A 15,244-nucleotide genomic window follows, 5' to 3' on the forward strand; every position below is an offset into this window, starting at 1 on the left:
TTGTAGTAAATAATTATAATTAAATAGTTTGTTATATATACACATATATATGTATATATATATATATATATATATATATATATATATATATATATATATATATATATATATATATATATATATATATATATGTATATATATACATATATATATATATATACACACACACACACACACACACACACACACACACACACACACACACACACACACACACACATAGATAATGGTTGTTTAAGAATGTTTTATAATAGTTTCTACAATTATATTATATAAGAAAAAAAATGACAAGCATGTTAAAATGGTTTTTGTTATGTTTTGTGGGAGTGTCTTGTGATTTGCCTACAAACTGTTCATATGAAGATACTGTTGGATCATGGATATTATTGACTAGTCAAAAACAATATTCAAATAAAATTAACTGCAGTCAATCATTTGATGTTGCATCAAAACTTAAAGTTGAACTTTTGTTTCCTAATTATGTTGTTGATGAACATGGGAATGTAGGTACCTGGACTATGATTTATAATCAAGGGTACGATAAAGTTTTTTTGTCAAAACAGGTTTATGTAATTAATGATTTTAATTTTTAAATTAGTATAATAGTATTTTTTATAATTGTGATTTATAAATATAATAATGTGATTTCTAAATAATTTCTTAAGACATTGGTATGGTCAAATATTGGTTGATATAGTTTTTTTTTAAGTTTTTGTATAAAAAATTGTAGGGGAAGACGGGGAACATTCGACCACTTAGCTGGGTTTTTTTAATTTACAAATGATTTTTTGCCAAAAACAATTAAATTTTTTTTAGCATTACAAGAATGGGTTAAACAAACAAATTAAAAAGATAATGTATATAAAATATTGATTTTTGGTAAATCTACCACTGTTTTAAAAGTGAGCCTCAAAGTGGTTGAATACACCCCACTGCTGAGGTAGTTTCAACCACCAAGAGGGGTACTTTCGACCATATCATTAATAAAATGATAAATCTATATGCTTTCTTAATTTTAAATGTTTTATTGTACAAATAAAAACTTTTCACAAAACATATAAAAACAAATAGTAATAGCTATTTTACAACAAGATCTGTGAAATTATATTGAAATAAAATAAAGATGCCATTCTTTCCGTCTTTGGAGTCACAGTCTTTAAAAGCGTTTTTTTTTTTCAGGTTGATAACTCTTCCTCTTTTTTTAAATTTTTTCTAAATGAAGTTTCTCAATCTTTTTCTTTTCAGGAGTGTCAACATATATCATTAACTTGGTTTCCTCTTTATTTGTTTTGTCTTTGAGGAGCCTTAGGGAAGGGCCACACATGTTCTGGAATCAGTTTTTAGTTGTTAGAGTTATTCTAGTAGTTGCAGGAAGAATGTGTTTCATTGGTAGATAAGGTTGGTAAATTATTTTGTAATGGTGTACCTATTAGCCCTAGACTTTCACTTGTTTCTCCCATTAGGGTTCTATTTATGATATATCTGGGCATGAAATCTTTTTGTGGCTTCTCGTTCAGACAGTGAATTATTGAAAATACTAATAATTGTTTCCTTTACCACATTTTCATATCTTTTATTTCGATCTGTTTTTGTTACATATTTTTGAGGCATCTAAAAGATAAGAGAAATAAATTATTGTGGTATTTTCAAGCACCGGTCGAATGTTCCCCAGCTATGTAGATTGAATGTACCCCACAATGTGTTATATATAAACAAACAAGGTTTGAATTTTTCGAAGTTAACTAAAAACAATGGTTTTTAACTCAAGATATCATTAAATAACAAACAACACAAAAGTTTATGAGATTAAAATTGGAAAAGAGATTCTCTGCGGATTATTTAAAACATAAAAAAATTACCTTTTATCAATAATTAGATTTTCTTCTATATAAGTACTAATACTAATAAAGACGGATTGATACTTACATCCCGCGATAGCTTATTAACAGACAAAACGTACATAAAAATTTTAAGCACTTTTATTTTAATCATACTGGGAAATATTTGAAAAGGTCGAATGTTCCCCATGGTCAAATGTCTTCCCCTAATATATATATATATTATTATATATATTTTATTATAATATTTTATATAAAATTATATTATTAAGTTATGTATATATTAATATTATATTATATATCCTCGTCATAGCATTAAATTATGTTGAGGCTGATGATGATGATGAGGCTCTTTAGGAGCTGTCCATTAACTATGTCAACAATTTTTTGGTAATTTTTACCTCATAAAAAACATCCTTTTTTCCCCTCCTTTTTTAAGTAATTAAATTTATTTAAAAAAAAATACATTGTTGCCATAAACTTTTTTTGAGCTCCCCCTCCCTCTTGTCACCAATTGTCAAAAAAAATGTCTGGCCAACCTATCCCTAATATGTAAGGCAATTTGCATAGAAAAAAACTCTTATATAAACCCCCAATTTAATTGTGGAGTTGCTTGCATATCTGGTGGTAATCTTCCTAATGTATCACAAAAAAACTCTGTTATGTATGTCAGTCCTGACATACATAACAGCTTAATAATAGAAAGAAGTTGCTTTAACTTTTCCTTTTATTCATATTTAAATAAAAAAATGCTGTTATAAAAGCCTGTTTAAATCACACAAGTGTAAAAAAATGGATGTTAACCTTTTTTTAAAATTATATTTATATTATTACATTGTATGCATGTATACAATTTTAGTATTTTTTTATATTTTATAACATTTGTTTAAAACATTTTGGTTTACTGTTTTTTTAGATTCGAAGTTATTATAAATGGTCGTCGATATTTTGCATTTCAATATAGCTTTCAAGTTTCACCAACACAATGGGCCAGCAAATGTAGTGAAACTTTTAATGGTTGGGTTCATGATATAGTACCTGATCATCCAACATTTCCTCCTAAAAACTGGGGATGTTACAGAGGTAATTTTTTCTATTAAACGATGTTTTGTTTTACTTTTTGCACATATATAGGGTTGCCCGATGTCCGGCTTTTACCACAAAAAACACACAAAAAAATTTTCTTACAGGTTTCGCGCTGTATTCTCCTCCATAATAGTCGGTTGTCTGGCAACCCTACACATATATCAACTATGTATGTTGATATATGTGATAACAACAATTTTAATTGTTGTTGTCACATAAGAACAGACGCAATTCTACAGTAGAGGGTGTTCAAAAATTTTTTTTTTCTCAAAATGCGAATTTAGGGCAAATATTGACATTTACCTTGCGCTCAAGCGGCAAAAAAACCCAAAAAAATTTGTACCATTATGAATACATTAGGAAAAAAAAATTTATTTGTGGTATTTTTGGGGTAATTTGCAGCTTGAGCACAAGGTAAATGTCAATATTTTTGGATCTTTTTTTTTGTAATTGTGTTTTTTTTATATTTGCCCTAAATTTGGCTTCTTGTGTATTCGTATTTTGAAAAAAGTTTTTTTTTAACACCTCTATTCTACAGGTGTGTGTTATACCCCTCCCCCTTCCCTCCCACAAAATAAAAACAAAGAAGATTTTCAAGTTATAGTCAGTTTTTTGAGGAATATAGTTGGCCAATCAAGTATTTGACCCATTTGATTTGGGTGGTTTTTAGTTTTGAGGACTTGGTGCTCAAAAATTTGAAAATTAATGAATTTGTTTTACTCTTAAAATAATAATTTTAAATAGAATCAATACATTTTTTAAATGGAAACTCGCATATAACTAATGTTCAAATTACCTGCTAATGTTAATAGTTTATTTGAATATAAAAGGAAGTTTGATAACATGATATGATAATTTTAGAATTGAATTAATTACTAAAAAGTAATAGTTTTTTAAAATGAAAATAACAAATATTAAAAATGTATTTAAAAATTTAATTAATTGATTAACAGAAAGAAAAAAAATCTTAATTAAATTTAATTAGATTAAAAATTTAATTAAAAAAGTAAACGTAAAAATGCAACAATTATATAGCATTGCAATATTAGTTATAGAAAACTATTTAATATGTTCATGCTGACGATAAAACACATTAAGATGTTTTAATGCTGTTTTATATAGCATTAATAACATAAAATGTGTTTAAAATAAAACAAAGTAAATTTAAGTATAATTAATTTTTTCATTTAAATAGTTTTGGAATAAAATATGAAAAAAAAAAATTTGATTTAATAAATCGGATTATATTTCTTTAGATTTAAGTAAATGCTTGAATTATTTTTATGGAAAAAGATTTCTTTGAACAGAAGTAAAATAATTTATTTTTTTTAATTTAAGTTTTTTATAATTTCATTTTTGGTTTAACGTTTGCAATAATACTGGTTTAATGTTTGCAATAGAATGTTTCTTCTTTAAAACTATTTTCAAGAAACAAAAAATAATTAACTATTCAAAACATTTATGATTTAAATAAAACTTTCTTCCTCACTTGCACTATGTTTTAAATCTGAATTTGTTATTGTAACTAGATATTTGTTTAACTTTCAGGAATGATCCTTGCTATGCCACTGCAATTAAATTTATAATTATTGAGCATTAAAATTCTTTTAAATTTTACAAATTTTTTTTAATTTCAAATTCAATCGCAAAATAATTTGAATAAAGGAATTTTAGAAGACTATAATTCTTTTGTTCAAATAGAATTTTTTTCCTAAAAAAACCTAAAAACAACTTGCGTATTTATAGAAAATGTTTAGTTTTGATATCGCTTTAAAGGGATCCCCAAGTGCAGAGACAGTTTGTGTTCATATTAAAGAAAATGTTTAAAAAAAATATTTAAGCTGAATTTTTTTGATTAAAACTAAATAATGAATGCACACCATTAATTTTAAAATTCATGTTTTAGTCAAAGCTTGCCGTCTCCATTTTTTTTTTGGTTCTTGGAGCCTGTATAATGTTAGCTGCAATCTGCAGACTTGATAATTTATTCCATGCATGTTTAATTCATAACAGTTTCGGCATATGACCTCATCGTATAAATTATTTCTTTCAAGATATTGTATTATTTTTTTGCCAAATCATGTTAATTGTATAATTTTTTACTAAATCCCAAAAAAAATGTTTCTGATACAATTAAAAATTAAATTTATAAAAGTTAAAAAATATAAACTAGATATTAAAAGAAGAAATTTTACTAAAGCGTATAAATCAATTTAAAGTATAAACTGAATAAAAAACAAGTGAGTTGAATAAAACATATTAACTGAACTAACTAGAAAATAAATATTAAACAAATTATTTTACTAATAACCATACAAATCAAACTAAATTAAAGTTAAAACAAATATTTATACTAGAATATACAAAAAAAAGTTATAATATAAATATAAAAATGAAGAATTGCATTAACTCGTTCACTACCAGTAGAACAAAAATCTTTTTGTAGCGACCGCACATTTTTTTGAATAAAATTTGAATGGCATAACATTGACAATTAATTAAAATTTGAATAGTAAATCTCTATATAAATGTATGTCAAACTATATATCAATAGAAAGCTTAACAAATCGTCGTGTTGGTTTGACAAGGTTCTGACTGATTTTTCTTATATTAGGAGAATAATAAATAAATCTTTTTTTATTTTTTTTTTGTCTGAATAAAAATATTTAAATGATTATTTTTCATTTATTTATCTATTTTTATGCATCAATCAAAAAAAGAATACATAAACAAATAAAAAAACAATTAAAATAACTTTAATTAAACATTAAAAAAAATTAAAAGATTTTTTTTTAGTTCTCTCAATATAAAAAGTTTGAATGAAGCATTCTTGAAAGCCACTACCAGAGGCTTGCGGTAGTGAAAGAGTAAAAACATAACTAAATGTAAATTAAACATAAAACAAACAACAAACAACTCTATTTAATCATATGAACTAAATACAAAATGAGAAACCGTATCATACTGCCTTTATTTTTTCTTTGTCTGCGAACTCTAATAATCACAAAATATGTATATTGATGTTCGAGGAAAAAAACTAGGTGAATAAGAGATTTTGGATCACTTAGGAACAGTCACAGAAAAAATATGAGACTTAATTGAATGACGATTAACACAAGAATGAATTTTAGTAGATGGTAGTGATGTACTGATTATCACATCAGGTATCACATCAGCCTTTTTTTTTATCAATTTACCGATTTTCCAACCGATGGCATTTTATTATTTTTATCAAGCATTATTATAATAGTTAAATAATAAATAAGCTAAACTTTATGCATTGCTTTTATCATGTTTTACTAAGTATTTAACTTTTATATTTTTATATTATACTTTTATATTATATTTTTCTTTTATATATTTATACTTTTATATTATAATATTTATACTTTATATTTATATTATAATATTTATTATTATATTAAATGTTTATACTTTTATATTATATTATATCAGGGATGCCGAGTCCCAAAAAGGACTCCCGATTTGAAAGTCACAAAAAGATTACGTCATCCTAGTTTTTGGTATCCAGGAGCTCTAAAAATATAAATAAGTATATGGACTACTGATAGGAAAAAAATTAAGACTTTTAGGTTAGAGGAACAATCATTTTTTGAACCTGAGTCTGTAGATATAATAGCGGCAAGGACTCCAGGACTCCGGGCTTAAAAACAATAAGTTTCAAGTCATTAAATCTCATGAATTTTTTTCTTATAGCAGATCATAAGTCAACAAACATGTTTAGAGCCTCTGGACACTACAGACTTGGAAAAAGTAGAGATATAAAGCCGGAGTCCTTTTGGGACTCCGCATCCCTGTATTATATTATACTTTTATATTATATTTTTATATTATACTTTTATATTTAGTTTAGCTTTTATATTTTATTATATTTTAATAATTTTAATTATACATTACAAAGAATTTTTTTTGAATTACTTAGAATTTTTTTGAGAAATTGCTTTTTTTGACTTTGTTTACAGACAGTATTGTTTATTCTAAAGATGATGTTTACAAGCTTTAATTTAACAGCTGATTGTACATATACTTTTATTACCATAATGTTGTTTTTAGAATAATTTTATTTTGTGTTGTTCTATTGTTACACTTAGAATTAACTTATTTAAACATTGTTATCTATATGTGTTCAAGTATAGCCTATGATATATCTATTTATTTTTTTTTTACTTTAATTTGCCTCCCCAAGGCCACAAAGAGTTTTAAGGTTTTGTTGATGTAAGAGGAAAAAAACTAGATTAATTTTTTTTTAAGATGACCCTAACTTCCTGCAATATTTGTTTAAATATATTTTTTTGATATTTGCTGAAAACTAGTTATCTAGATATTTGATCTGAGATCAAATACATATACATACAGTACCGCTATACAATACATATAAAACAGAACCGCTCAAGTCTAAGACCTGAGAACTGCTCAGATCTAAGATCTGAGTACCGCTCAGATCTGAGTTCTTAGTGCAGGCCTTGTTTTAGTTAAAAAATGCTTCAAATGTTCAAGTGCATTTTATAACATTAATTACTTCTTTTATCTTACCTCCTGAAAGACATCTTTCAACTAATTTAAATATTAAAAAATTACTAAGTTACTTAACTGAAATCGCTTTAGGTGTACGTAAAATAATGTGTATGTAAATTGCAAGCTGCGTAATGCTTTGACAAGGCCTGTAGTACCGCTCAAATCTGAGATCTGGACTTATTATTTAGTGAACTTATTTATCAAGACTTGTGTTTTTGAGTTATGACTTTTAAAGCCTTTTTATTGAATAAATATGATTGCATCCTATTTATTAAAAAATAAAATCAACAGTTTATTAAAAAGAAATAACTTTAAACTGATCAAGGCATTTTGTTATATAGTTAAAACTATTTGTAGTTAATTTGATTACCAGGGTTTTATAGTTCTAATAAATTTTTATAATATATACTTTTTAATTTATTTTTTATAATATTTGATGTTTGATTTTTGTAATAAATACTTAATTTTACCATGTATTACATATGTTAACAATTTAAAGTTTTGGTTCAAGGTAAAAAACTTAATGGTGAAACAAAGTTGAAAATTTCAGAAGTTCCACCTGTTTCTGTCCTACAAAAGCAACCATTATGGAAAGTTAAAAATTATGTAAACCAAATAAACAGTGTCCAGTCTTCATGGAAAGCTTCTGTTTATGACCATTCAATACTTTCAAATATGGTAAACTGGAGAAGAGGAAGCTTAAGACAACTTCCTCGTATAAAACCAAGGTTTAAATTAATAAAATTTGAATTAATAAAAATTAATTAGATGATAAAGATTTTGAAAGAATTTAACTTATTAGCTTAACTTATTTTAAGTATAACTTTTAAGTTTTATTTTTATTTTGAGTTTAACTTTTTAACTTATGACAAAGATTTTAAAAGAGTTTTGTTTATTTTTTGATAAATTTTTATCATTTAGAGAATTAACTGATGAAATGAAGCTTATGTCTGAAAAATTACCTGTTAGTTTAGACTGGAGAAATAAAGATGGTGTAAACTATATTTCACCAATTAGAGATCAAGGTAATTGCGGAAGCTGCTATGCTTTTGCATCTATGGCTTTATTAGAAGCTGGTGTAAGAATATTATCTAATAACACATTAAAACCAGTATTTTCTACTCAAAATATTGTTTCATGTTCACAATATTCTCAAGGCTGTGAGGGTGGTAAGTTTGATTTTCTTTTGTTTTTAACATAGATATTGATCATTAGTAACAACCAATATTAATAAATATCATAAATAAGATCTATAAGATAAACAACCAAAAGTTTTACTAAATAATAAACCTTATGTTTGTTGTTATTAATTTATGTTCATTAATTTTATAAGTTTTAGAATAAGCTTTTGTTATCTATTGTATACATGCATTATATATATATATATATATATATATATATATATATATATATATATATATATATATATATATATATATATATATATATATAAAAATTAGTAGAAACAAGTAAAACATATTATAATTATAAATATATATACATAAAACAAATCGTCAAAAAATTGCAGACCTTGTTTCTTTGGTTTATGGTAGGACCTTTGTATCAAATTTTTTTTTGCTGACCTGATGCTCTAAAAGAGGTCAGCAAAATCAGCTCGGGTTGATATATATATATGTGTATATATATGTATATATATATATATATATATATATATATATATATATATATATATATATATATATATACAATAGAAATAATATAAATCTCATGTTGTTTTCAAATTTTCTTGTGCTGGCTGTAATGCCAGTTATTGGAGAAACTTCCAGACATTTAACAACTAGAATTAACAAGCATCTTGGGACTGATAAAAAATCATTAATTTTTTCAAAATTTTATTGGGTTTAGGGGGAGCACAAAACCCTTAAGCACTTACCGTGTCCCTAATATTATTAAAAAAAAAGTTTTTTAAAAGTATGTCATGTTGGGTCACAAAAGGAGCGAAATTCTATAAAAATTTAAAAAATAACAGTCATTTTATAAAAAAATTGTTATTTAAGATTTTTAAACTCTATTATTAATTTTATTGCTTGAATTGACCATGAAGCAATATAGCTCTTGCAATGTTTTTGCTTATATTTATAAGTTTTATTTTGCAAAAAATAATATTTTATAATAGTTACATCAGCTTTATATAAATAACAGATTTTGCAATATCAAAAATATAAAAACAGAAATTTCCTTATAATTAAGAAAGAATTTTGATTAAAGTTATTTAAATTTTAAAAAATTAGTTTTTTTGTCTCAGTTTTTCTTCCTTATTTTTTACAAAAAGTTATACTCCTTGTAAACATGTTATAACTTATAACACTGCATCAAAAATATTCGTAAAGTGTATGTTGAACTTTTTTGTCTTGAGGCAAGTGACAGCGCAATGGCATATATTTTTTGATAAACAATTCTTGGAAACTTGAATCTTTGTTTCTCACAAATTTTTTTGTGAGAAACAAAGAAATTTTATTCACAAAAAAACATTTTTCATCTTAAAACTGATTAAGCAGATTAAGAACGCAAAGTTTTGATTGTAAAGGATTTATATAAAAATTTTGTAAAGATTTATATAATTATATAAAGCCATAGGCAAATAAAATCTGTTGAAAAAGCTCATAGGACTTGTAATACAGGTCATTATTGACTGTGGTATCAAAAAGATTATAAACACATTGAAGAACTTCCTAAATAAATGCACGAAAACCCAAGTATTTATAGTAAATTCAACATTTATATCATTTATTAATGGACCAGATTTTCCAAATTCTCTTTAAATAAAATAACACATTATTATGGAATATTACATTAATTTCTAGAGATGTTTTAAAAATAGTGAAAATCTTGAAGACACATATTGCAAAGACAATAAACTATTATGCAAATTAGCAAAAGTATAATAATTAACAGTGCAAACAAACTTTGTAACCAAAAGGTAACCAAAAATAAAAAGATAACCAAATGATAAAGTCAAGTGGGACTAGTTAAGCTTTTTTTTAAACTATTAGCTAATGGTCAACAAATTTCAAATAATAAAAGTTTACTAAATTAAAACTGTATTTTAACAGTAGACAAAGTAAACTAATGGCAGTTGGTAGAACACCTAAGTAGAACTATAGTAATAAAATAACAATGTTAAAAATTAAAAAAAGCATGTTTGTAATACATAATCTTTGTAGTTAAAAAGAAAAGATAACCCTACCATTGTTAAAAATATCCCTACTGTCATTAAAAACATCCCTACCATCATTAAAAACATCCCTACTGTCATTAAAAATATCCCTACCGTCATTAAAAACAGCCCTACCATCATTAAAAACATCCCTACTGTCATTAAAAACATCCCCACCATCATTAAAAACATCCCTACCGTCATAAACATCTCTACTGTCATTAGAAACATCTCTACCGTCTTCAGCTAATACAGATAAAACTATAGAAATTAAAAGTTTAATTTTGTAAACAAAATATAAGAGAACTTATTGTTATTAAATATCCTTCTATATAAAAACATTAAAAAAATATATAATCTAATAAATTTTACTTTGATATTTATGTACTCTTCTGCTTTAAAAACTTTTAAAATAGTTATCGATGAAAAATGTGATACATGAGAAATATAGGATTAAATACACTATTAAGAAAAATCAAGCCAACATTAAACTTTAATTTCTTTATGAAACTAAATTTGATGTTGTAGATATTTATAATTTTATATTCTAGACTGATCTTTACTTTTTGTTACATTCATAAAAAGTCTTTGTTCTAATGTGTATAAAATAAAGTAAAAATATCAAAAGTAAAAAAGTTGAAATATCTAAACTTTAGGAACTAAAATAAGGATCTGTATAGCATTTTAGTTATATAAGATAAGAATCTTAGCTGTAAGTAAAGGATCTAAGCTATAAGTAAGTTATTGTTATATAATAATATAAGTATATTATTGACTATAAGTAAGTTATTGACTTATTAGAATTATGATTCAGCTAGACTAAAAGTGGAAATAAGGCTTAGGCTAAAAATTGAAATAAAATTTAAAAAGTCAATATTATAGGTTGAATTACTAGAAAGAACAATAATTTAAAATACATGGATATTTTTGAGATATTTTTCAGGAAAGAATTTTTCAGATTTTTAGTATTTAACCTGGAGAGTTTTTGATTTTATATTTGAATTGAAACTAGACATAAGTTATTTTGATAGTCACACCATTCAATGTGTAGCCAAACCACTTTATTTTTCTATCAAATTTTGTACAATATAGTGTTCATACTTTTACAACTCAAAACTTAAACTTCACAACTCAAAACATCCTTGATTTTTATATTTTCTTAAAAATAAAGATTTAAAAAAAGTAGTTTGCTTTCTTAAATAGCTCTAAATATATATAAATAAATAAGTATAATATTCCTAAATAGCCCTAGTCTTCCCCCCTTTCTCTCCCCCATTTATTTACTTTTAACATGCGCATTATTGCCCAGAACCTAGACAAAATTTTATTTGAAGATTCCTCCTTACACGGTGTGTCTGATTTTATGTCTGATGCATGAAGTGCCTTTATGCACAAACACACTACTAAACACACACATTTAAATGCTGTGACAAAAAACAAAATCTAAGCAATATATATTTTTAATGATATTTAATGATATTAGCTCAACAAATAATTCCTATTCAAAGTACTTCAGGTATCATACTCACATTCAATATCATATTCACATTCATTATCATACTCACAAATACATACTATGTTTGAGTACCGCCAGAATGCAAAACTATTGGCACTAAAAATATCAGATATACTGGACAATTGAGATAACTGCCTAGATGCTACTAGATACTACCAACACACTAAAAGAGTATTTTACTACTTTGTTTGATAAACACAGCATGGAAGAAATCATCTTTAATCAGTGGCAAAAAGTCAACAAAAAACATGATATAGTTCCAGTAACTCTTCCAGTGGATGGTTTTATTAAAAAAACTTTTCAACAAATAGACTAATTAAGAGACCATCACTATGCAGCCAAAAATTAAATAGCATATTTGCTGCACTAAAAATAGCATTACCAAGTAATCATATTTTAGTATTACTAGACTTAGCAGTTTTTTAACTCAAGATGCAGCACAATGTCAAGCAACATTGCATTATTAGTTTTAATTATGCATAATAAAAAGTATGAGCTATTTTGTTTATTAAGTTAGTATATTCACTCAAATTTGCCAATTAGAAGATTTGAGAGGGTTTGTTTCTAAAATAAAAAATTTGTTCATTTTAGAAACAATGTTTTATGTGTGTGCATAATTTATTTTTTTAATATTTCAACATTTTTAATTTTTCTATTTTTTTAATATTTCTATTTTTTAATATTTCTTTATTTTAAATGAAAAAAAATGCTAGTTTTCATATGAGAATTTTCTTATTTAAAATTATGCAATAAATGATATTTTTATTATTAGTTAGATAATACCTAGCCAATAATTCTTAAATTTTTTCTTCTATTATTTATTAATTATTGGTTATTTAAAATTGGTTAACAGTTTTATTTTTTTTGTTAATTTATCTATCGATCAAAGCAATCAATTCCAATTAAAATCAAATCTGTATTAACTTATACCCAATACTTTCAAAACTTAGGCTGTAATTAGATAAATAAAATGTTAGTATTAACTCATTTTGTTATTTCTTTAAAAGCCTCTTTAATTAACAGTTTATTTTTATGATTAATAATACGTATTTTTGAAAACCATTTGATTGTTGTAACTATGTTATAATTTTAAGTCTGTTATAAATCATAATTAATAAATTATTACTTACCTAAAATTTAATTTTAAAATAAAAACCAGAAAATTATAATTTATTAACATAAATTTTCTCTAGTTCCAAGTATTGCTGTAATTTAAACTAACCTTGGTCAAAATCAAGCTTCGTTTGGTCAGACTATTATGTTTTATATTTAAACAAACTTTTTTTTAAATAGGATTTCCATATTTGGTAGCAGGTAAATATGCACAAGACTTTGGTGTTATTGAGGAGTCTCAATATCCATATACAGGTAATGATTCAAAATGCAATGCTCCACCAAAAGTTGAGCGAACTTATGTTTCTTCATTTGGTTATGTTGGAGGATTCTATGGAGGGTGTAATGAAGTGCTGATGAGAGTTGCTTTAAATAAAATCGGTCCGTTAGCTGTGAACATTGAAGTTTATTCTGATTTACAGTTTTATAGGAGTGGTATATACCACCATACAGGTATGAAGTTTACTTATACTGTTTAAGGATAACTATATTTAAAAACTTTTTTAATTTATTTACCTACCTATGATCACTATGGTTCCACTAAAGATCTACAGGTAAAGAGTTAACCTAATATTTTTACCTAATAAGGTAAAGAGGTGACCCTAATATTGATAAAAAATGTTGCTGTGTAGAGAATTAGGTTAAGCCTACAACTTGAGATGTGGCATTGTTTTTACTATGCTCCTTGTGCTTACAAAAATGAAAGTGCCCTGCATTTATACTAAAGTAAAGCTCTACCACTATTTTAGTGCTATATCATATTTTCTTATAAACAATTTAGATATTTTTGAGAAAATATTTTAATCTAAAATGCTTTTAATTAAAAATATACAGTGTTTTTTTGTGTAAATGATATGTGGCTTGCTTGTATATTGAAAAGAGAAAAAAGTTTTTTAGATAATTGTTATGCAGGTATAAATCTAAAATTGCATTCAAATTAAAGAGAGATAGCTCTACAAACTGTTTTTAACTCATATAAGTCATAAACTCTATAATTAATTTATAACTTTATGTTAAGTATGTAAAATATTTTTTGATGGTTTTAAGTTTGACTTGTAATGTGATGCTTGTTCAGATTTTAATTTGGTTTGAGACCCTAAGATTTTTAAAGGTCTTGAGGTTTCTCAAGACCTTTAAAAAGTGCGGACACCCAACATAAGAGGCAAAAAAATATAAAAAGTTAAACTGGCAAATTTCTTTTTAAAAATTGTTTTAAGATTTTTAATTTTCATTATTTGTAGAGGTAGATTATAAATTCAACCCCTTCGAAATAACAAATCATGTTGTGGTTGTTGTTGGTTATGGTGAAGAAAATGGCCAAAAATATTGGATTGTAAAAAATTCTTGGGGTGAAGAATGGGGTGAGAAAGGATACTTTCGCATTCGGCGAGGAACAGATGAAATTGCTATTGAGAGCTTAGTAGTATATGCTGTGCCTCATCTTTTAAATTTAAAAAAATGAAACTTTTTAATGTTTTTTTAATGACAACACGACTTTTTAATGCAAAAAACTTTGAATAATTTTTTATTTTATTTTGTAGAACCAAATTTTAATTGTTTTTTCTACTTTATTTTATATGAATGAAATTTCTATTTTATATGAGTGAGTTTTTATATATTTTAATTTTTATGTTATAGAAAATCACTATTTTTTTTATAAATTAAACTTTGTATAAATATTATTAATTATTGAACTTTGTTTAAAATATAAAGTATAAAATAAAAGTTAAAAAATATAAGTTATAAATAAAAGTTAAACTAATTGTTATATTAAACTTTTTAAGCTTTTTTTTTAAAAACCACTGTTGAATATTTTTAAAATGTTTATAACAATAGATTGTGTATTATATTTTATTAAAAAACTGTACTTACACATTTTTAAAATAAAATACAAAATAAATAACATTACCTGTTGATTAAAAAGTTGTTGTGACCCCTCCACTTTAAATTTCTTTTAGCTACATTATATATTTATTA

At 24.8% G+C, this 15,244-nt stretch overlaps 1 protein-coding gene across 1 annotated transcript; it reads left to right on the top strand.

Moving 5' to 3' along the window:
- Window positions 1-221: 221 nt before the first annotated feature.
- On the top strand, window positions 222-14,865 carry LOC100207605 (dipeptidyl peptidase 1). Its single transcript, XM_065817177.1, has 6 exons — window positions 222-535; window positions 2,755-2,921; window positions 7,972-8,188; window positions 8,382-8,629; window positions 13,448-13,720; window positions 14,509-14,865. Exons 1-6 carry the CDS (start codon window positions 285-287, stop codon window positions 14,727-14,729), a joined length of 1,377 nt encoding a protein of 458 aa, XP_065673249.1. The 5' UTR covers window positions 222-284; the 3' UTR covers window positions 14,730-14,865.
- The last annotated feature ends 379 nt before the right edge of the window (window positions 14,866-15,244 follow it).

The sequence above is a fragment of the Hydra vulgaris genome, chromosome 14 (assembly GCF_038396675.1).
Source record: "Hydra vulgaris chromosome 14, alternate assembly HydraT2T_AEP".
NCBI classification, from domain to species: domain Eukaryota; kingdom Metazoa; phylum Cnidaria; class Hydrozoa; order Anthoathecata; family Hydridae; genus Hydra; species Hydra vulgaris.

Coding starts and splice junctions, on each gene's coding strand:
- LOC100207605 (XM_065817177.1), top strand. CDS start 285: ATGACAAGCATGTTAAAATGGTTTTTGTTATGTTTTGTGGGAGTGTCT. Junction 8,189..8,381: donor CTTCCTCGTATAAAACCAAG/GTTTAAATTAAT, acceptor TTTATCATTTAG/AGAATTAACTGATGAAATGA. Junction 13,721..14,508: donor TGGTATATACCACCATACAG/GTATGAAGTTTA, acceptor CATTATTTGTAG/AGGTAGATTATAAATTCAAC.